The sequence below is a fragment of the Mauremys reevesii genome, linkage group 10 (assembly GCF_016161935.1).
Source record: "Mauremys reevesii isolate NIE-2019 linkage group 10, ASM1616193v1, whole genome shotgun sequence".
Taxonomy (NCBI): domain Eukaryota; kingdom Metazoa; phylum Chordata; order Testudines; family Geoemydidae; genus Mauremys; species Mauremys reevesii.
Window position 1 is genome coordinate 68,132,671 of NC_052632.1, and position 23,251 is coordinate 68,155,921.

At 43.8% G+C, this 23,251-nt stretch overlaps 1 protein-coding gene and 1 long non-coding RNA gene across 2 annotated transcripts; both read right to left on the minus strand.

The window, feature by feature from the left end:
* Window positions 1-835: 835 nt before the first annotated feature.
* LOC120373846 lies at window positions 836-3,865 on the minus strand. Its single transcript, XR_005585752.1, has 2 exons — window positions 3,708-3,865; window positions 836-1,432 (listed from the first exon to the last, which is right to left on the minus strand). It is a non-coding gene; the product is annotated as an uncharacterized LOC120373846 (long non-coding RNA).
* Window positions 3,866-9,454: 5,589 nt separating this feature from the next.
* CLEC19A (C-type lectin domain containing 19A) lies at window positions 9,455-22,828 on the minus strand. Its single transcript, XM_039492969.1, has 5 exons — window positions 22,648-22,828; window positions 14,524-14,689; window positions 12,051-12,144; window positions 10,729-10,861; window positions 9,455-9,777 (listed from the first exon to the last, which is right to left on the minus strand). The coding sequence occupies exons 1-5, from the start codon at window positions 22,760-22,762 to the stop codon at window positions 9,698-9,700; spliced, it is 588 nt and encodes a 195-aa protein (XP_039348903.1). The 5' UTR covers window positions 22,763-22,828; the 3' UTR covers window positions 9,455-9,697.
* Window positions 22,829-23,251: the final 423 nt, after the last annotated feature.

The window sequence follows — 23,251 nt, forward strand, 5'->3', positions numbered from 1 at the left end:
CTTGTCACGAGCCATTCCTGAAAGTCTGGAAGTCTCTAGCTAAATAGCTCACTCAATAGATGGCCAATATGTTCAGAATAAGCTGGAGAACTATTCCTGTCCCTCTCTTTGGGGGGAAAAAAACCCCAAATAATGTGAAATCAAAGCTTGTGACACTTTCCAGATTATGTCTGGACAGTGATTCACTGAACAGGAAACATTTCCCAGCACTGCATATGCTTCTCCATGCTGCCCTGCCAACAGGCCTCAAACCTGACCAACTCCCACGGTGAGAGAGTGTTTTAGTCTCTATGCCCATAGAGTCCTTGGCCTCTCTGAGGAGCCCACCACAGTTGGCATCTGAGAAGTTGGGTTTGCGTATAGTGGATGCACTGCCCTGAGCAAGGATTGCGGTGTAAACTGCCCCACCGCAAGAGCAGCCCCAGGAAGGATTGTGCTTCAGACACACTCCTCCAAAGCAGAGCTGCTCTTCTGTTTACTCCTTGGTCCCATTCCCAGGGCATCAGTGATTTACTGCCGGCCTAGACAATAGTCAATGACTAGCTACGCCACCCAGGCTCAGTTACTCTGGCCAGTGAGCTGAGCTGGAACCAAGACTCTGATCATTCCCCACCCCTCCTTGGCAGCTGTCCAACCACCTTGCTTGCTCCTCTGAGTCCAGACTCAAGGTCTAGGTAGCCCTTGTTAGGTGTTTCAGCTTCTTGCATAGCATGTAGTCCAACTCACAGTCTAGCCCTAAACAAATAGGACAGATGTGTGCTTGGTTTATTACCATCTCTAGCGGTTTATTTTTACTATTTATTATTATATCATAGTGAATCAATCTCATCACTGGTTGATTAGAACCTCTTGGTGCTCTAGTTTATTGTTTATGTTTAAACTAGATACATTTTTAGAACTGCAATAAAGTGTTTAACAAAAACATGTTATGGATTTGTTTGATCTTTTCCCATCCTTATTGCCAGCCCAGAGTCTTAGACAGCTTTTTCAAAGGGAGATGGAGTCGCTTGGTCTTTCTGCAGGAAACAATGCTATTTCTTAGAAACAGAAAGAATTCTGTTTAATTTTCATTGGTTTGGTTGGATCAAAAGCACTCGGATAATACAAAAAATATGATCTTGCTAGCTGAGTAAACAAAAGGTGACAGAGGGCATTTATAACTGTGTATAGCAAGTCTTCATTACTTCTTGCTGATGCTCACAAAGTTACTTTTTCCAGCACTGGGTTATTTTAACTTGACAATGTAACTCACATTTATTTCCTGGTCCTTTCAGCTATGAAGCTAACCCTTCAGCACTGTAGTGTTTCTCTCTTATTCATTTGCTGTTGCTATTTCTGGAACTCACTATCGTAACCTGCAGTTGAGATAATGAAACCCAGAGATCATTCCAACTGTTTTGGCTGCTCTCAACACCTCATGGCTTTGCTGGGGCTTAAAAAAAAAAAAAGGTCATGTTACTTTGCCAGGGTTGCAGGATAATGGGGATGAAGATGAGATACTGAAGCATGCAGAGGGGATTAACTTAACTCTTACAAGTTATTAATATTTTTATAATGCATAGTGCTACACAGCCTTAGCAGTATACAGTAGTGCTGAATGTGGAAACCATCTATTTGGATTATTACTGCCACTAGCACCCCCAGCACCTCTAGTTCCGGCACCTATGGCAGTATACGTCAAGTGAAAGATTATGTCCCTGGTCCAAAGAGCTTACAATTACTATCAGCTGCAATCATCATTACACCCCTAGTGTTTCCAAGCTGGGCACTTCATATCCAACCATATAGGTTTATGCATGTGAATAGTCCAATAGCTTCATGGGGTGGGGTTGCCAACCCTTCAGGATTGTCCTGGAGTCCCCAGGAATTAAAGATTAATCTTTCATGAAAGATTATGTTGTGATGAAACCTCCAGGAATACAGCCAACAAAGACTGGCAACCCTATCACTGGGACCACACACTTGTGCAGAGTTAAGTACAGGCACATGTGCTTGTAGGACTAGGCTCTTAAGCAGCATCTTCACTAGTGAGGTAACTAGTTGTGAATCACTCAATTGTAAACTATTCAAGACATGGCCATTAGGCCTGATTCTGCTCTCAGATAATAAAAACTTGATTAATTAAGTATTAAAGGCAGGTAATATAATTAATGCTAATCCACATGGGTTTACGGAAAAAGAGATCCTGTCAAACTAATTTGATATATTGTATTGATGAGATTAAAAATTTGGTTGATAAAAAGGTAATAGTGTTAAAGTAATATATTTAGACTTCTCTAAGGAGTTTATCTTGGTATCATACAACATTTTTATTAAAAATCTAGAATATAAAATTAACATGGTACACTCTGAATGGATTAAAAGCTGGCTAGCTGACAGGTCTCAAAAATATAATCGTAAATAGGGGATCATTATCTAGTGGGTATGTTTCTCAGGGGGTCCCACAGGATTGGCTCTTGCCTCTGCTATTTAACATTTTTATCAATGACATGGAAGAAAACAAAGTCATCACTGACCAAGTTTGTAGACGACACAAAAATTGGGGGATTGGTAAATAATGAAGAGGACAGGTCACTAATACATAACTATATAGATCGTTTGATACGTTGGGCACAAACAAACAATGTGCGTCTTGATATGGTTAAATGCAGATATACATCTAGGAAGAAAGAATGTAGGTCATTTACAGGAGGGGGGACTCTATCCCTGGGAAGCAGTAACTCTGAAAAAGATTTTTTTGGTTGGTGGAGGGTGGCTAATCAGCTGAACATGACCTCCTATGTGATGCTCTGGCCAAAATCCTGGCGTGAGCATTTACTTGTCTTTATAAATAAACCTCTGGATGCTGCAGACAGCCTTGTTCTGCCTTTAGCATCCCCAAAACTGTGTGTATAGGCTGATGGGCTCACATCAGAGCACTAATGAAAAATTTAATTTGTATACAGGGGAGAAGAATTTTTATACAACATAAGCCAAATTCTGCCCTTGCTCCAGCATTGTGCAGACTCACTGAAGTCAATGGAGTGACATAGGATAGAAATCAGCCCAGAATTTGGCCCTATATTTAAAGAATTATTACTTTGGATGGTGTAACCAGGTGGCACTCACATCTCATGAGCAAGTGCATATGCCTGCACTTTCTCTCCGGCTTGCGGTGGGTTCTTCAGCGACTCAGCCCTCCAGCCAAGTCACACACTGTCTGTGAGATTAAAAACCAACCCCCTTCCAGGGTACAAGTCCAACATGGGGCCTATCTCACTGCCCTCTGTAAAGTCCCTTTATCTGCAGACTTATCCCTAGGCTTGAGTCTCAATCCGCCCTACAGGGCCAATCCTAGTACCCTGGTCTGGACTGTCTCTCAGCCCTTCTGGGTTCTCTCAAATTGTCCCTGCTCTTGAAGCAGGCTTGGCCCTGGTGTGGGGCCACATCCCCCAGGACTCCCTCCCTAGAGACTCTTTGCCTCTCTGGGCCTTTTGGGCCCCAGCCAGGCCACTAAACAGTTCAATTCCCTTTCTGGGGCTGCATCAAAGTCCAGGCCACTTTGTCAGTGACTGGTGGGGAAGACCTGGACCCACTCTTTACTCCGGGTCCCAGCCCAGGGACCCTAACAATAGCAGCCATCCACTGTGTCCCTTTAACTAAGTTGTGTTGCTGTTATGATTCCCTGAGCCACTTCCCCGCAACTCCGGGACATTCTTCACTCTTACCTCAGGGCCTTGCACTGGTTGAGTCCCAGCCACCAGCACAGATCACCTTCTCGTGCCCACTGGTCTCTGCCAGCACTGCTCTGTCTGAGGTCCTGTAGCTCCCTCAGCCAGACACACCATTCACACTCCTCCAGCTCCAATAAGGAATTGAACTCTGCTTTGCACTGCAGCTCCTTTTATATGGGCCTGCTGGGCCTGGATTGGCTACCACCTGCAACCCCTCTGATTGGCTGGATCCCACACTGCAGCTTGGAGGACTCTCTTCACTGCCCTTTTCTGGGGCAGGATGTGACAGGACCACAAGGCCTCCAGCAGGGGGGCCTTGGGGCCTAGTCCACCCTGTCTCAGATGGCTACTGTTTCTAGGGAGCAAGAGTAATAAAAATAAGTTATCTGTGACTTAGTTATGACCCCATCAGCGGTGTGTCCCATGCTTTGATCTCCTGCTTATACAAAACCCAATTTCCCAAAAGACTTGTGACATTGCCAAAGACCTTGGGAAAAAATGGGGTTGCTCAGTATCTGCATAATGGATTAGCAAGCTAATTGCACCAAGAACTCAGCAGTACAAAGCATTTCAAAGGTAAACTTAACTAAGTAGCCCAAGATCACCTGGAAAATTACATCTAATGAATTACACTCCCTTCATGGAAAAAAATGTTGCCAGGAAGCTATGTCTGCCGCATTGCCTTGTGTTAAGGTGAGCAGCTGTCAGATTTCTAACAAGCATTGGAAAGCTGCCTTGTTTCCATGGATACAAGCAGAAAAAAATTTCAGGGAGAAAGTTAACCTCAGTGGCTTGACACTCAACCATTTTTCTGAACATCAGGAGTTGCTTCCTAGTAGTTTGCAGACCGCTGCTGCACTGCAGCCAGAGAGAGAGAGAGAGAGAGAGAGTGTGTGTGTGTGTGTGTGTGTGAAAAGTCAGCTACAGTGATTTGTGGAGGTCATGTGCTTTACAAATATCAGTTAATTAACCACTGCAGCACCCCATGAGGTATCAGATCCATTTTGCAGATGAGTACACTGGAGCACAGAAAGTGGCTTGCCCAAGGTTAGTAAGTGAGGTGGTGGCAGCAATGAAAATATAAACCACATATCCTAACTCCCATCCCCCTGCTCTAACTACTTTCCTCAAGGCAAAGGCAAACTTCTCTATAATGAAAATTAGAGAACGATCACAGCTATTGATAAGTGCACGTATGAACCACATTGCAATGCACTAGATCTTGTGCTGAGAATAGATTGGATATTATGGAGCTTAGTTACTTTGCCACAAGTACTCCTGTTTTTTTTTCTTTTCCTTGGCTCTCTTTATCCCACTCCAGTGGTTACATTTATTTTCCTGGCCTTATTTTGAAGTTGAGATCTAGTCACTCTAATCAGTGTGCCAGTTTGTACCTATCTGACTGAAATGTTCTATGGTTTTCTCCATTAAGGCCAGATTGTGACCCCTTTGCTCATAATGAGTAGCACTGTACTCCACAAATAGCCCCACTGGCTTCAGGGGAAGAAATTTTAAATTAAAAACTGGCTTTTTCAGTTTTTGTCCAAAAAAATGAACACTTGTCAGTTTTAAATAAAAATTTCCATTTTTTAGGGCTTTGGTTTTTTTCAAAGAAAATTTTTGACAAAACCAATGTGTTTTCATCTAATATTTTCATGGAAGGGGGGAGAAAATTCCTGACCAGCTTTGTACACCTCCGCATGAGGGACGGAATCACAGTCCAGCCCTTAGTCATGAAGCTAGTCCTCAGCCCGAAGAACTGAATCACGTTTCCTTCCACAAAGTATTGACCACTAGTGATTCTTTCTGTCTGGCTGGTTTTGTAATTTATCCCCTGGATAGAATGATTTGTTTCTTTTAATCAGTGCATCTAGTGCGATAGTATAACACTGAGCATTAAAAAGAAATACATCCCAAAGCACCAGAGGCTACAAAGCTACACAGAATGGCCATAGACTTCACCACCTGCAGAATGAAAGGTAAATCACGCTTCTCTTTTCCATGGCCTCTATCAACACAGTATCCGAGCACCTCACTGTCTTTTGTGTATCCATCCTCACAACCAGGGGGCGGCTCTAGGGATTTTGCCGCCCCAGGCACGGGAGAAATCCCACCCCTGCGGGAGGTCCACTGAAGCCACGGGACCAGCGGACCCTCTGCAGGCAAGCCACCGAAGGCAGCCTGCCTGCCGCCCTCGCGGCGCCGGCAGAGCGCCCCCCGTGGCTTGCCGCCCCAAGCATGCGCTTGGTGTGCTGGGGCCTGGAGCTGCCCCTGCTCACAACACCCCATTATCCCAGTTTTACAGAGTAGAGGGAGCTTAAGTGACTTGCCCAGGGTGACACAGGATACCTGTGGCAGAACAGGGAACAGGATGCAGTGTCTCCTAAGTCCCAAGCAACCATACTAAACCCTGGACTGCTGCTTCTACTGTTGGCAGCTTTCTTTTAATAACCACACACTCTAGCAGAATGATTCCCTTCGACTGGAAGAAGGAAAGAGAAACAGTGTGTGAAGTGCTCGCATACTACAGCTGCTTAAAGTTAAGAAGTTGCTTACATGATTGTTGGCTGGAGGCCAGAGAGCGCCGCACCTTGCAGGAACCCGGTGGTTGTTGTACAAAGGGAGCTACTGAAGCCTTAGCTGGATGAGAAGATCATTAATACTCATTCAGTTCTAGACAAGTAGTGACTAGCACAAGGCTTTGGGCAGCTGATACATGGTAAGAGATGGGGAGAGGTTCATTTATCTGTTTCAAAGACAATATGACCTCAGATTTTGCATACAGACGACACACCTTGTAAAGGTAAAAAAACCAAGGGATGTCCCAGAAGAAATCTGCTACTGAGATGATTCCTCCTTTAGATAAAAATGTAATTGGCTCCATGTGTCTGGTGGTATTGGCTCCAGCTAACACATCTATCACCCCACAACTCAGCTGTCCATTGACCCTACTTAATACATCATTGTGATGATTCCCTGCTGCCTTTTAAATTTAACAGGCACTCACAGTAAGGTGCCAAATGACACCAGTTCAAGACAGGAAAGTTCAGAGGCACAATAGAGGCTGAGTATTTTACAGTCAATGATTTGTTTTCACCTGATGCTCAGAATGACAGATAGTATGTAAGACAGTGGCAGTGTAAAAACCCAATAGGATGAGAGGATACCTGCTGTGAATCAAACAGGCTTTGTGTGAGACAAAAGGCAAAAGAATGAAACCCTGGGACTGTGTGGGGCAGCCATCTCAAGCAAGACCTTGCAATGCTAGTTGGACCAGTTCTGGAACACACGCAGTTCTCTCTGAGTCTATTGTGCGTGCACACACACACACACGCACTCTCTCTCTCTCTCTCTCTCTCTCTGCCCTGAAAACCACTTAAAGTCACAGAATCATAGAAGTGTAGGACTGGCAGGGACCTTAAGAGGTCATCTAGTCCAGTCTCCTGCACTCAAGGCAAGTCCACCTCATGGTGCTGGAAGGATGATCCTATGGTTACGGCATGACTCCAGAGACCTGGATTCAATTCCTTGCTGTGCCCCAGTCCTCCTGTGTGACCTTGGCTGAGTAACTTGATCTCAGTTTCTCTTCTGTAAAATGGTGGATCTTTTCTGTCATGTCTGTTTAGATTGTAAGCTCTTTGAGGCAAGGAATGTAGCATAGCACCTGGCACAACATGACCCTGATTTAAGGGCCTCAAGGTGCTATAGCGGTAAAAAATAAAAGTAGAATCGTAGTGATAACTTTTCTTCTCCCGTAATGAAGCCAATAGGAGAAGAACAGCAGGGTCAGGACCTCTCAAGGGATTAATCTGTTCCTCCTCAGCAGGAGCATCTGATGGTAGAAATGTCCATCTTGTGAGTGCAGCTTTGAGAACAGAGGCTGCAGAACACAGAGGTGAACTGTCAGCTATGGATGAAAAGGTGCCCAAAATCCCAAGGACGTTGATTGGATTGACCTACATAGCAGATCCCTACCTTCCTTTGTAAAGCACATCCTTGGCATATGAATCTGCTACAGCTAGGGCTGAACTGCAAAACTCAGATCCAGAGCCTTGTTCCCCAGAGTTTGTTGGGGAGGGGTTTTAGTTCACCCCTTGTCCTGTCATGCTCACGGAAATTTGCACCACGGCTAGTATAAATAAAAACTGGTATGTCTTGCCTCCTCCTTTCAGCAGTGTCTGCTCCTGTTATCCAAACAGAGCAAACTGGACCAATAGGAAGCTGCAGATATACCAGTCTCGCACCACCCATCACTTGGGTGCAAACATCTGATATCAAAAACAGCAGTGAGTAGAAACAATCTCCATCTACCTATGCAAATTAGTGTAATACCATTGACTTTAATGGGACTATGCCAATTTATACCAGCTGAGGATCTGGCCCCGAATCTGTAAATCTACTCTTGCACCCCTTCATTCTAGGAGCCCTCTTACTCCACAGAGGAAAGAAGTGGAGACAGAGGATGTGATTTATATTCACTCATTATCCATATCTGAAAGGAGCGAACAAATTATAAAAAAGTAACAGAAACGTGCCCAGCTGCACATGGTTTTAGTCCAATTTGTTTTGTATTTGTTAATAATAATTTCTTTTAAAAACTCCCAATTTAAAAAGAAAAATATTTCCCACTGCAATTATTTTTGCAATCCCAGCCCAATAGAATAATAAAATAATAATCTTGCTTTTTATAGTAAAACAGCAGTTACCAATTACCGAGATGTGCTTTGTACATCTCATATAGGAACCTTGGTTATTCTGAGACAGAAAGAAACAAAAAACAAACAAAAAAACCCTCTGTAATCCTGAAGGAATGGTGTTCATGGAAATATTTGTTCCCGTATAAAAAGTTCCTGCTTTGTATACTGCATGAAAGCTTTTTTTCCGCCTTTTGATTTCTTCAATAGTCAATTGCCAAAACTGAGTATAAAAGATGGTTTGGGTTTGCACCAGTGTAAAACAATCTGTATAAGCTAATGAACATGCATATTTCAGCAGTGTTAGAAAGAAGAAGGAACTTCATCATGCTGTTTACTATGTATTTTAGTTGTGAGAAAGCAACTTTAGCAACACATGATATTTTGCATAACCTAGCAGAAAATGACAGTCCCTCCTAATTCCCACAGGCTAAATTATTTAGTATAGTCACCTGTTACTTTATAATTACAGTCTGAGTGTTGATATATTTAAAATCTAAATATGGGCTCAAAACTAGAGGTCCTTACTCAGCTTTTACTCAGGTATAACTCTCATCACATTTGGTCTGAGTAAAGCGTGACTATGACCTGAGCATGGACTTCAATATTTGGCTGAAGCTGCTTTATTTGTACAATAACAGTATCGATTTGTTAATATCTTATTCTGAGCTCACACTGATATGTTATGAATAGTAATTCAATTGAAATCATCCAGTATAAGTGAGATCTGATTCAGGCTGTTAGTTTTACTTCATTCTGACATCAAAGTTCAGAAATGATGCCGAATGTGTCTTCTGTAGTAATGCACTCTAGTTTTTCACTGCAAAAGGGTTATTGTTTTGCTCCTCAGAATGCTGGAGAGATTTCCAAATCCTAGGACCAGTTTGGCAGTTCTTTGTCACACAAAACACCCACTGAGGGCAGTAGGATTCATTTTATGGGAATGAGGACCATAGAATCAGACTTTCTCACTGTCTTGAATTGTTTCACCTGTTTAATTATACGTATAGGTTAAGAAATCATTTTTTCAGTCACAGAGGTCTGGGTGGAGACGCAACACTGAAATTGTTCCTAGACCATGATAAATGTACTGGCTTGACTGTTCACCAATGCTCTTTGGTCAGCCATAGCATGGACGAAAGCAAGAGGCAGGTAAGGTATTTTCAGACATATAACTAGTTATTTGAACCACTAAAATTGTCTCTGATATAAAATATGCCTTTGGTCAAACTGACTTTATTCCAGTAGTTTAGTAGGTTGACTGCTGCTGTTTGCTACTGTGGGAGTGAGCTAATCAATTGCCAGTGATGGAATCTTGCAGACAAATGGGAATTCTCTGTTGCAGCTGTTGTCATTCCATGAGCGTAAAGCTATAGGGGAGTAAGAATAAGGAGTTAGTTAAGGTTTTAAATGAAGGTGTGATCACATGATGGACAAAATTCAACTCTACATGCCACCATGAAGAAATAACATACAATGGATACAGAAACACAGAATTTCCTACACAAAGGAGTTTGTTTCACCCCCGATCCTTAGCTCTGAAGAAAAGTCTTGTCAAAAGATTCTGTAATACAGACACAATTCTGACAATATACTTTTGCATAGACACAAGAACATGCTGGCTAGATATAGAGACTATTACAGTCTTACCAGACCCAGCCCTGGATACAATTAGTCATGCATGTATGTTGTGCTTATTCCTGTGCAGATTCCCATATGACAAGAGAAAAAGACATATTTGTAATGCTCCTTGTCCTAGCCTACCCTTTCCCCAATCCTGTTGTCTCTGCTGGTGTCTCTTTCCAATAATATATCTCTTCCATTATTTCCTTGGTCTGGAAATGTCTCGGGACTTTGTCTTCACATACAGCGCCACAGCAGCGCTTCTCCGGTCAGCGTAGTTAATCCGTCTCCCCAAGAGGCGGTAGCTATGTTGAAGGGAGAAGCTCTCCTGCCAACACAGTGCTGTCTTCATGGGGGTTTAGGTAGGCATAACTACATCGCTCTGGGGTGTGGATTTTTCACTCCCCTGAGTGATGTAGTTATACCGATATAGGTAGTGTAGACCTGGCTTCAGTTGAGGGGGAAACAGGCAAGCTAGTGTCTTTATACTGCCTTTGATTGACAGTTCTTTACTTCCTTGCTTCTTGGAGAGGGGCCAAATTTCCTCCTCTGCAAAAACAATACGTTAAAATACTCCCGCTGCTAGCATCTTTTTTTTATGCATAGAAAAGGGTGAGCCTGCATTTCCCTGAGTTTATTTACACGTGATTCCTGGAAAGCGTGGTGTACAGCCTGAGGCTCAGCAGTGAAGTACCTACCACTGTTATATCTGTACCAGATCTGTACACAGTCCTCCTCTTCCGGAATAGAGTGGATCCCATCATCTGGCTGGTTGCCATCCCAGTAGTTATAGTCATAGGAAGAACCATCTGTCCATTCAAAGTGGCCTTCCTATTAAACATCATCCGGAAATTAGTGGGGGAGAATGGAGAAGTGCCGTGATTTCAACTGAATCTCTGTGGAAGTGTGGACTTCAGGATTGGCCAACAGAACATTTCTCTTCTCCCCTGTAGAGAGTGCCGTCATCAATCTGACCTCATTCCTATGTCTAGATGACAAAAACTAGGTCCATGCTGAACAGAGGCCCTTCTTCTATTGAGTTTTGCGCTCTGCTAGCATATTGTTTGAGATCATAGAGTACGACTACACTGCAAAGAAAAACATGCAGCGTCGAGTCTCAATTGTTTCCCCCTCATGGGGCTTGGGCTGTGGGGCTAAAAATAGCAGTGTAGACATTCCCCCTTGGGCTGGAGCCCGAGGTTCGAGAGCCTCCCCCCCGGCAGGTTTGAGAGCCCAGGCTCCACTTCATTGGGTTTCCTTTTGTTACTGGGTAATTTTTCAAAAGAAGATTTCAAAAGTTACAGAGTAAGACAAAGAAAAATGAAAAAGTGTATGTGTGTGTGGGGGGGGGATAGACATCATTTATTGTATTGCACTCAATGTGGGTGCTGAAAGCCATTGAACCAAACTGCAAACCCTGAATATGATGGAAGCCATGTGTTCAGTTTCTATTACTTCAAGCCAGGGGGTGCTGGACTCCCAGTACTCACTGTCCTTGTCCCCTACCCGTACACACCCCCACCCTAAAAACGTGGAGAAAGGAGGAAAATATTTTGCAGAAAATTCACACACACACACACACACACACACACACAGTTCTGTTTCAAACCATGTCACATGGAAACAACTTTGAAATTTCAACATTTATCATGAAATTGTCCCCCACCCCTTTTTTTTTTAAACATCACATTTATTGGCTACCTCAGTAGCTGTGGAGATTGAATTATCCTCTAATGTTCATAGGTCACAGCTGAAGCATTGGAAGGGCAATGTGGATAAGCAGAAAATCTTGCTCTCCAGGGCTGTCAGTCCAGCACTTTGTATTATAGTCAGAGGGAAAAAATTGAAAGGTGTAGAGGGAAAACAGAAAATATAATTTTGCCTTTTATGTGAGTCTGATGAAACTGGCCAAGGGTCACATCTCAACGAATAGATTTCCAGTTCTTTTTATGAGAAAACCTGCTCGTATGATGATCAAGAGAAAAAGCAGGCGGTAGCTAATGTTGTAGCGGTTTCTCACCTGTCTTAGGTCATGAAGTCCCATCCAGATATCGGTGGGTATTCCAGGCACTCGGCTGTTTACCAGGTCATATACAAAGACATTCTCTTCCCAGCTGGTAAAGTACCATAATATGAAATAGTTAGGAGGTTGGTATTAGTGAAATTAAGCAAACACTATCCCTAGGCATTCAGACTGCACTTTGGCAAGTGGGACCCCCTCTTTGAAATTGTCCATGGAAATTTTGGATTCATTTTCTTAGTCTGTGTAAGAGGATGGCTTAGTATGGCAAAACCCAGAGCTGGTTGGAAATGCAGGGAAAAATATGACAGTGATTTCAAATCACTGTCCCCCTTCAAAATTAAAAAATTCTAACTTTCAAAAATTCAAAATCATTTCAGCATCTGTAACAGCAAGCAGGAGGTGTGGTAACATAAAGCATCTACTGCCTATGCTCTGCTGGAATGGTGTGAAATGAACTCAAGCAGGTCAATGAGCTTCCACATCTTAAACCAGTGCTCTTCAATATTTCTGAAGTGGTGGCCACTTTGGCAAAAAACACCTTCAGTGTGAGAGCCACATCCACCTGACACAGATGATGGAACACTCTGTGTTCTTTGTTGGTTGATATGGTAATCTTACTGCTATTGGCAATATTGCTTGGGGTGAAGGCGTGGGAGTGGGGGGCTGGTTCTGGGAGGGGGCTCAGGGCTGGGACAGGGGCTTGGGGTGCAGGAGAAGATGAGGGGTACAAGCTCTGGGAGGGAGTTTGGGTGCAGGCGGGAGTATGGGGTGCTGGCTTCAGGAGGGGGTACAGGGTGCAGGCAGGGGTATGGGGTGAGGGCTCTGGGAGAGGGCTCAGGGCTGGGTCAGAGGCTTGGGATGCAGGAGGAGGTGTGGGGTTGTGACTCTGGGAGGGGGCTCAGAGCTCAGGCTTGGAGTGCAGGAGGGAGTATGGGGGGCTGGCTCTGGAAGGGGGCTCAGGGATGGGGCAGAGGCTTGGAAAGCAGGAGGGGGCATGGGGGTCTGACTCTTGGAGGGGGCTCAGGCTTCGGGTGCAGGAGGGGATGTGGGGTTATGACTCTGGGAGGGGGCTCAGGCTTAGGGTGCAGGAGGGTGTATGGGGGGCTGTCTCTGGGAAGGGGCTCAGGGCTGGGGCAGAGGTTTGGGGGGCTGGCTCTGGGAAGCTTCAGGTTGGATGGTGGAAGAGCTATTCAGAACCTGCCCCTTGAAGGGGGCAGCACTTACTTTGGGCATCCCTGGCCTCACGCCACTTCTGGAAGGGGCCAAGGTGGCTCTGCATGCTGCCCCTCTCTGCAGGCACCGCCCCCACAACTCCCATTGGTCACAGTTCCCTGTTCCTGGCCAATGGGATCTGCAGGGGTGGTGCTTGCAGGCAGGGCCGCGGGGGTGTGCTGGCCACTTTCGGGAGCGGCGTGGGGCCGGGGCAGGCAGGGAGCCTGCCTTAGCTGCAGCCCCACTGGTGCCAGAGAGCGTGATCGACAGGGAGATGCACTTAGGGTCCATGGGAGACGCCACTGGCTCACAGGCCTTGCAGAGAAGAACACTGTCTTAAACCATCAGGAGTGGCTGGGCCTTGGATGGAGGAAAAAACCATGATGAATTATAGATGTGCCCATGTAGCAAAGTCTTCCTCTGATACCTGGATGTTTAGGTCCAGCATTTTGCTTTGGGCCCCATTTCTAATCTGGGTTTGTGAACTGTTCCATGAAACATGGAGTGGAAAAACCTTTCTATTTTGAAAGTTCTGAGTCAGACAAAATTGTAACCAAAATTGTTCCCTGGAAAGCAAAGCCACCCTCCTCTGGGACTGATTAATGGGTACAATGTGACTGCAGCTGTCAGAGTGGAGTCTGTTGTAATTGAGGGGCAAATTTTCAGTCTCTCCAAAAATATGACCATAAAATTGGCTCAAGCATCTGTTTGTGCACACAAAGCTTCACCTTTGCTCATGCCCATCAGCAAATGCATGGGGTTTGCATGCACATTCACACGGCCTCTTGAAAACATGGCCCTATTATATTGTACAACCACAGCCAAACCCAGGGTGATCCAAATCGCTTTGTTGTAACACAGAGCATAAGGTGACAACTTGTTATTTATGTTAATGTAATGCTACAGACCACAGCCATTTCACAAGCGCCTCTGGGCGCAATAGAGATAGGTCTGCTTCAGAATTATTGGTTCTACCACTTGAGCTAAAGGAGACTCTCTGATAGACATCTAATTAATACAGTTGAGGAGTTTTGATTCTGTCCATTAGAGGGCAGAGATACACATCCACACTAGCTAGTGCATTTCAATACAGATACACAGAATTTACGACAGTGGTAAATTTGGCTTGAATGGATTTCTTTTCTCATAGGAAGGTTAAACTCCATCTGAGGAATTATTTATATATTTATTTATTGCAGCAGACATCGTTTAGCTGGACTTTGACAATGTTTCAGAAACAGATTTCTTTGATTCTTACCTGTGAATCGATGCTAATTTGGCTGATTTTATGCCAATGGAAAATTCTGCACAATAGAGATCGGCTTCAGCCCATGTTTTATTGATGGGAAAGTATCTGTAACAGTACCCTTCATATTCTGTCCAAAACAGTGGGCAGGAGTAGGACTCAACTGGCTCTGGCATAGCTGGGGAGAAAGGAAAGAAAACTGGAAGTGCATTTAATACAAAACAGCTGCGGGGACCCCGAAATGGTGAATGTTTCTGTTGTTTAGGACCAGTCTCCTTGTTGGCTTTGCAAAACACAAAAGAACAAAAACAAAAAATTCCCCCAAGGGCTTTAGATTTTCACGAGCAACTGGGGACTTTGGGTGCCTCCATTCTTGGATATCTCCTCAAAATATCTGAATTTCAGAGGATGGGAGCTCAGCACTTTGGAACGTTTGAGCAGAATTTGCCATTTTTGAGTAGTCTGAGCAGGGAAGAAAAATACTTTTGGATGCTAACCTAATATAAATATTTAGTAACCCTATTGTACATTTTCCAAGTAGGATGGAAGTGACACTGTGAAGTTCTGTACGGATCAGGTCTGGGCCCTTTCTCATTCACATCAATGCCTGGAAAGAGCAAACTTGTAGGAGAGGTTGTACCACCATTGCAGATAACACAGGGAGGAGGGAAAAGTCTCCAATCAAAGGGACCAGGAAAAAAAATGGAGGCAGTGTGGGAAAGGGACTTAATGCAGTAAAAGCATTGAAAACAGTGTAGAAAGATGCCAAGAAACATTATACTCTAAATGGTCACGAGATACAAGACACTGAGGGAGAAATAGTGAGCAGAAATTTAAATCCATCAGTCACATTTCTGGGAGGTAGGTAAGAAGGTAAATAGGGCCCTGATTCAGCAAAATATTTAAGTACATGCTTAACTTTAAGTACATGACTGGTCTTGCTGAAATCAATGGAATGATCTATGTGCTTAAAGTTAGATGTGTGCTTATGCATCCTGCTGGACTGGGGCTTTAATCACCAGGACAGATCACAGAATTTGAGAAAGCTCAGTCATCTCCATCCAGTCTATCTCCTTGCCAATGTGGGATTGTTTCCTGCACTAAATTCATTCTTTAGTGCTGTCCGTTTGGTTTAAATCAATGGACTCATGGAGCACTAGTCATCAAAATTGTCTTTGGTACTTCACGAAGGACGAGTGAGCCCCCAACTGGAGTGACCACTGAAGACTTGGAAAAGGGAGAGCTGAGAGCAGCAAGGATGAAATGTTTCAGGTTTTGGAAAAAGGGGGAGGAAAATGCTGCTGATGTTCTTTAGAAAAGAGGAAGCACAACTGATGTGTATGAAATCCTGAGAGGTCCAGCAAAGGTGGATGCCACAAAACTACCCAAGCAAATAACAGGCTCAAAACCCAAAGAGTTCAAACTGAAGCTAGGAAAGGATCTGGTATTCAGGGACTTCCAGGGGAATCATCTTTACAATGGCCATAATTAACCTGTAGAACAAACTCTGCTAAAGGCAGCAACTGAAGCGGCAAGTATGAGCATATTAAAAAAGGGGGGAATTAGCCAAGTCCAAATCATCACAGGGTATAAATGCTAGAACTAGCTGGGCTGAACTCCCTCCATCCCCAAATGTCACTACGTGAAGCTTCCTTTGGCAGCCATTTTGCACCACATTTCTTTAGTTCCTTCCACCCAGGGTCCTCAAAGCATTTTACAAACATCAGCCGATGAAGCCTCACAGAAGCATATAAGCATTACACTCAGTTTTCAGATAAAGATAAAGAACACCTCAGAGGCAAAGCTGCTCATTGGTGATAACACAGGAAGTCGGAGCCACAGCCAGCACTGGAACCCAGCTCTTTTGCTCCAAGGCCTGTCCGTTAACCATTACATCACCATTCCTGAGTACAGAACGTAAAACTAGCTCTGGGTGATAGATCAGCTCCCCAGAAACTGGGAGACTTGTCACAGTCTGTGGCCGAAGAATGACTCAGATACCTGGAACTGACTGTTCCCAGCATGGCACAATAGCACTGTGAACCAAACAGCAGGCATTCAGGGGAACTGGCGGGCTGTGAGTCAGTCTCTCTTGCTGACCCAGGGTATTATATGCCTTCATAATGTAAAATATGCTGAGCCCAGTTATTTCAAGTACTGCAAAACAGGAGCTATTTTGTGGCTAATATAAACAGCTACTTTTTCATTGCCTTTCTCTGACAGCCCCAAGCCTCCACCAGCACTCTTCTGTCCCTTGAGCTCAGATAAAAGATAATTATTCTCTCCTTGTGGTGACCCTTCCCCTTTCCCCTCCAGAGCTCTTTAGAGGCTGTATCCTGATACAAGTGCTCTTGGAGCCAGTTCCAGTCATTATCAGCCCTGAGAAGTGCCATGCCTAGATAACTAGGGTCAGTGAGCAACTCGGACCTCAAGAACCAAGTAAGGTTGTAGAGATGACCGAGTTGCTTTCAGATCTGACTGTGTTAGTGATGGGCTATGCAAAAGAGCTCTAGTCGAAAATCTGATCGATACCTTGAAAAATGAAAGCAGCGTTTTAAAAATTGTAGCAAATTTGTATTCAGTTAACAGCAAGATGCAGTGTTTATTCCCATGGGCCACATCCTGCCATCGTCTCACAGAGAAAACCGTTCTCAGGGCTACCTCACATCCTGTTACAATAAAACCCAAGCGAGAGAGGGACAGAAGGATCAAACATCAATGAATGGAAGTGAGGGATTGGCCTCCAGAGATCCCAGGACAGGAACCACCAAATAGCTGCAATGCACCCTGGGCTCCGCCTTCCCTTACATGTACTGAGGGGTCAGTCACAGAGTATAGGTTAGTGCTGCTTATAACGTCTGTGCATCTCAGCCTGGCTGTCCACAGGGTCCCTAGCCTCCCTCCTTACCTGCTCCCAGAGCCCCTCAGATCCCATGGAGGATGGAATTGCCAGGAGAGGCCTCAGTGAGTGATAGGGAACATGGCACACCAGCTTCGCTGGTTCTATGCATGGCTCTTCCACCCACTCACTTTACTTCTCTTTGCTCCGCATCACACCTCACTACAGGGTCCTCAGCCAGGGAAACCATTGATGTCCATGGGCATTTTAGCTTGAGGACCAAATCCAAAGCCCTTGGAGAGCAAGAGGAAATCTCCCATTAATTTTAGTGGGTCTTGAATTAGATCTGAGTGGGCCCCATATTCTGATTTTATATATATATTTATTTTATGCTGCTGATGATGTAATTTATTGCCAATTCCAGATGCAGTAACATTGGCTTGATACATGCTTCTTCCTGCTCGCTGTGGGTTCAGTACAGCAAGGTGGTGAGGACGCCTGTGGGTTGAGGGCACCCCCAGAGTCTCAGGAAGACTCAGCACCTGGAAGGACTCAGCCCTGCCCACCAAGCCTCTAGAATGCCTGGGGGTACTAAATTATTGTCTGGGTGACTGGAGACACCATGAGCTTCACGGGCAGCCTGGTCATGGATATTTTTGGAACGCTTGTTAAAAATGGCTGCGAACTCTTCACCTTTCGTTGCATGACGGCACAATGGACAAGCCAAAACCAGCAGCTGTCTCAGTGTTTCGCCTTTTCAGGTGTTTGTTGTGTGCTGGGTTGAAATTTCAATTAGGGTGGTTTTGGCTTCCCTGAAATTTCATGAGAAAATTGTTCCCCTTGATAGAAATGGTTGAAACTAAATCATCAGACAAGGTGTTCATACAGGCTTTTGATCTCCTACACCATTTTCCTGACAAGGTGTCATTAATTTGCTTAGCTTCAGTGAACAAGAGATGCCTGGAGGAATTTAAGGTTAAATATAGCAGAAAAGAGAAGAAAGGTAGGTCAATGCTTAATTAGCATCTTTCTGTTAGGTCAATGTAGGAAGCCTTTGCACTCTCTTTAGAAGAGGGGTTGTTATTCTTAAATTCACAGGAAATAACCAAGGAACCACTTTTATTCTAGAACACTTAGGTCTATTTTTATTTTCAAATCTGTCAGACATAGTATGGCAGACAAGCCCACTTCTCAGCAGGAAAACTTCAGCCAAGCCCAGCCCGTCAAAAGGGTATTTACTAGTATGGAAAACAAGGGCAGTGCCATTGGGTCAGTCATATCAATTTTCTACATGTGAAACTACGTCAGCAGAACACCACAGTAACCGCTGTCTGACCTCCTTGGTAAAATGCTTTGCGATCTCCTGTCGCAAAGAGCTTTATAAGAGCTAATCCTTTATTATTTTTATCATCATTAACTCTTTCAGTGAGAGCAGAAGGATCATCCGTGGTTAAGGCTGTGGGCTGGGACTCAGGATACGGGGGTGCAATTCCTGGCTCTTTCTGAGTGACCTTGGGCAAGTCACAATCTCTGTACCTTGATTCTCCATCTGTAAAATGAGGCTAACAATCCTTCCTTTGTGCTTCGACTGCACACTCTATGAGGCAGGAATGGCCTTTTACTCCGTGTATTTACAGCACCTAGCACAACAGAGGTCCCATTGTGATTGAAGCTTCTAGGTGCTCAATATTTCCAACCAATATTTTCCCATGATGCTGTTGAGAAAGGAAAACCACCAACCACCTGAGCCCTACAGAAATCTGCTTCTCAAGTCATTTTTTTCATAACAGCTTCAAATTTAAGATTGGAGGATGTTTCTATGATAAAAGTGTGTAGCTCTGCAATGTAGAGCCTGGGTCTAGGGCAAGACTGACAAGTGATATCCATTCTGGTAGCATTCCTGGCACTTCAAAGCATTCTCACGGCATCTTTTCAACAGCAGATATTACCAGTCTTGTGCTGGAAGCAAATCATATTCTTGCTGGAGACTATTAAAGGGCTTGATTTCACCATAGGCTACGGATTTATCAGTAAGAGTCTAAACTGTAAACAAGCCATTAATGCCCTTAAAAAGATGACTTAGCAACTCAGAAAAGAGGGTTCAGCCAAAGGGACCCCTGTGGCTACCAGAATGTATGTGTAGGCTCCTACCAAATTCACGGCCATGAAAAACGCATCACGGACGGTGAAATCTGGTCTTGTGTGTGTTTGCTTTTACCCTATGCTATACAGATTTCATGGGGGAGACCAGCGTTTCTCAGATTGGCGGTCCTGACCCAAAAGGGAGTTGCAGGGGGGTCGCGGTATTGCCACCCTTACTTCTGCGCTGCCTTCAGAGCTGGGCTCCTGGCCAGCAGCCGCTGCTCTCCAGCTGCTCAGCTCTGAAGACAGCACCGCCGCCAGCAGCAGCGCAGAAGTAAGGGTAGCAGTACCACAACCCACCCATACAATAATCTTGTGACCCCCACCACAACTCCTTTTTGGGTCAGGACCCCTACAATTACATCACAGTGAAATTTCAGATTTAAATAGCTGAAATCATGAAATTTACTATTTTAAAAATACTATGACCATGACAATGAATTTGGTAGGGCCCTAGTTATGTGGCTTTGACTGTGCCTGCTACAGAGATTCAGAGACTTCAATAAACCATGCTGTATTGCAAATAGCATACCTAGCCTTCATGAGATTAATGCTCTTCTGGGGTCCAATCCTCAGAGGTGCTGAGCAACTTCAACTGCACTAAAGTTGCTGGGCTTCAAGGGTCCCCACCAATACTCAGGAGGCACTGAGCACCTCACAGGATTAGGGCCCTAGAGTAGACTGAATGAGAGAAAACTCCCTTGACATGTAATGATCAACTGACCTTCTGCTATGGAAACCATTCCTGGACCTCTGCTGGGACTAGATGCCAGCAAGTCTGCGTTCTCTCATACTTCTTGTACATGCAGTTAGTGTTGTCAGGATCAAGGGGTAAGTACATTTTTGGGGAAAGGGATGTTAATATTTCTTCTTTCCTATAATGTAGTCCATTTTTCATCTCATTTAGTTTACCGCTTACCTTCAGCCACCGGAATACCTGTAAATACAACATGAAAGCATAGAAGGACCTGATGGTTCCATCAATGCCCCTCCAGTGCCATGTTCTATATAGAGAGAAGGTAAAATCCTGACCTCAGTGAAGTCAATGGGAGATTTTCTATCAGCTACAGCGGGGACAGGATTTCCCCCAGAGTATGGACAAAATCAGAGAAATGAGAATTTAAAAGCGTTTGGAGTAAGGAACTGAAATTGTTTTCCCAGAAGAAAATCCCAGTCTGAGAATGCTTACTCATTGCCTCATCTGCAATGGCCTGCAGAACTGAGCCACATACATGCTTTCGGCAATTCTCCCAATTCAAGCAACACATCAGGCATGTGTTAATTTATTCTGGTCTGTCATTTTGGAAAGGGTTGGGGACGCAACATCACGTCTTGGTGCTATAGTTGATGTTAAGCAGGGTCACAGAAAATGTGCACAGTTATGAAAGGTGTGAGTATGCAGGGAATGGGACACACTTTACAAGCTCCACAAAACAATTCATAGGTAAGACTTTGGCACCATCTTCTACAGACGTAACCTAACAATAACTATACATTCCCAGTGAGGATACAAAGTGCCACCCTAGGATAGATCTGTAATACCTCACCAGAGTAACTTTTCTACATTCCTCTTACACTACACTCGTTTTAACCTCTCCCTGTTGTTGAATAAAACACACTGCCAAAGGATAAGCACCAAAAGAGGAGTTTATGATGGATAGAAAAAAATAAGCCAATGTCATTAAGTATTACTGAGAGATTGTATGTGAAGAAGGGCTGCAGGTTCAGGTCATTAAATACAGACACCAAAAATTACATAGGGTGTCTTCAATATTATCATCATGCAAAATATTTCATTCATATGATTATTTGCCTCCTTTCATTACATAACTGCTTTCAAAACAAGCAGGTCGTGACAAGGCTTTATCTTAAGTGGGTGTGTGCTCACATATTGTACTCTGAAAGTGTCTTTGAAGCCAGCTGCTCCTCTCTTCTGCAGAACGGCAGGGCAGAGTTGGAAGGGAGCGGTGACCAATGGTGAGTGTGGAGATTAGAGATTATCCAGGCAACGGAATGAAACTTTAATTGTGCTGCAAAAGTGTCACAATCTCAGACACATAAGAATATTTTTTGTAAATATTTTTAATCAAAATGAAGTTATTTTTATGGAATAAAATTCTATGGTATTTGTATTTCAAGATGTAAAAATACTATAGTCAATTCTATAGATCTCCTGGAGCACAGAAATACTATACTTCTAGCTGCAACCGGATAGGAAGCATCTTTGATTTTTCTCTCCTCAATTAGTTTTTGAGGAAGCACCCATTGATTTGTTGCCTGGCACTAAAGCCAAGCTTGTGGTAATTATTTTTCTCACTAGTTCATTGAACAATACTTATTGGGTGAAATTCTGCTCTCAGTCCCATGTAAATTTAGAAGAACACTATCAAAGTGAGTGTAGTTACTCTGGAATTACATTGGTGTAAATGAGAACCGAATTTGGCTTATTCTATCCAAGAAAAAATGTACCGCAAACCTGGATAATACAATGAAATCACAAAGCCAGTTAAAATGTTATTAAAATAACTTGTCTCCCCTAAAAAAGTACACTTTGTGATTAACTGTGGATACACTCTTCAGCCAGTTGTATATGTGTTATATGATCTAATATGTAGAGAGAGGGACAGTTCTCACATATGCTAACTTCACTTTATGCTAGGGTGAATAAAAGAAACTTTACAAATCACTGTTCTCTGCTTTTTGCACTTCCACAGAAAGCTGAATATCCAGAGTCACAATCCTTTACAACTTACAATTGCTTTATTATCATTGAATGCAATTACTATTGTTTGGACTAAAATCAGATTAAGAGCATTCTTTTAGCTTGTAAACATAATGTAAACTTCGTAGCACCATTGTACAGGACCATATATTGTTTATAAGATTAAACTGAACATGCCCCCAAAACAAAGAAAAAGTCAACAGCGAGAATGCTTCAACACACTGGAACAGAAAAGATCAGCATTACTTGGTAATACATCTTCCCACACTAAGCAGATTATTGAATTTACAAGTTTGGGCTTTATGGAGAAGTTAGCAAAACTGGTAAGGAGAATTGCATACATTACAGGATGCATTTGTAAAAGTGCCTGATTTTAAGCCATCAATAACCTAAAGTTTACTCACCCAAGCCACAGTCAGTGATTTGCACTCACCTTGACTGATTTTAATGTTTGTCTGTGGGAAAGCCTGGGTAGCGAGCAAAACCATTGAGAGGAGCACACAGAAATCCCATCTGATCACCATCTCTGACTGAGGACAAAATTTCATTTCCAGGTGCGCAGAGAGCCAATGACATGAAGCCTTTCCTTAGTTCGGTATCGCCTTGCTCTGCTGCTGAGATTCCTGGAGCAGATGTGAATATACTTTGTACACTGCACCCTCCCCCGAAACTCCAAACTTTCACAATGACATGCTAGGAAGGCTGGCCAAGCTCCCTCCAGTGTCATATCACACTCCACACAACAACCAAGAGCTTCCCAGAGACATTGCAGAGAAGCTGCTACATCCCATTTCACTGGCAGAAGTTAGTTACTTTAAACCATTTTTTTCCCCAAAAAAGTTCTGGTGAGGTTTTAGAAAGCAGGCATGCACACCTCCTAGTCGTGAGCCTTCAGATGTTAAGTTCTCTATTCAAGCAAACCACATCCCCTTTCTGCTTCCATGGCTGCTTCTTGAGAGATTTTGTTTGTGTCTATTGACTTATCAGTGTTTTATGCCACTCTAAGCACTGCACAGCAGATGTGTGAGAGGTACTTT

Excerpts from the sequence above, each read along its gene's own strand:
- CLEC19A (XM_039492969.1), bottom strand. The coding sequence starts at position 22,762 with ATGAAATTTTGTCCTCAGTCAGAGATGGTGATCAGATGGGATTTCTGT. Across the intron at positions 12,145-14,523 it reads AAATTAGCATCGATTCACAG|CTGGGAAGAGAATGTCTTTG; the intron begins GTAAGAATCAAA and ends GTACTTTACCAG. Across the intron at positions 10,862-12,050 it reads GACTTCATGACCTAAGACAG|GAAGGCCACTTTGAATGGAC; the intron begins GTGAGAAACCGC and ends GATGTTTAATAG.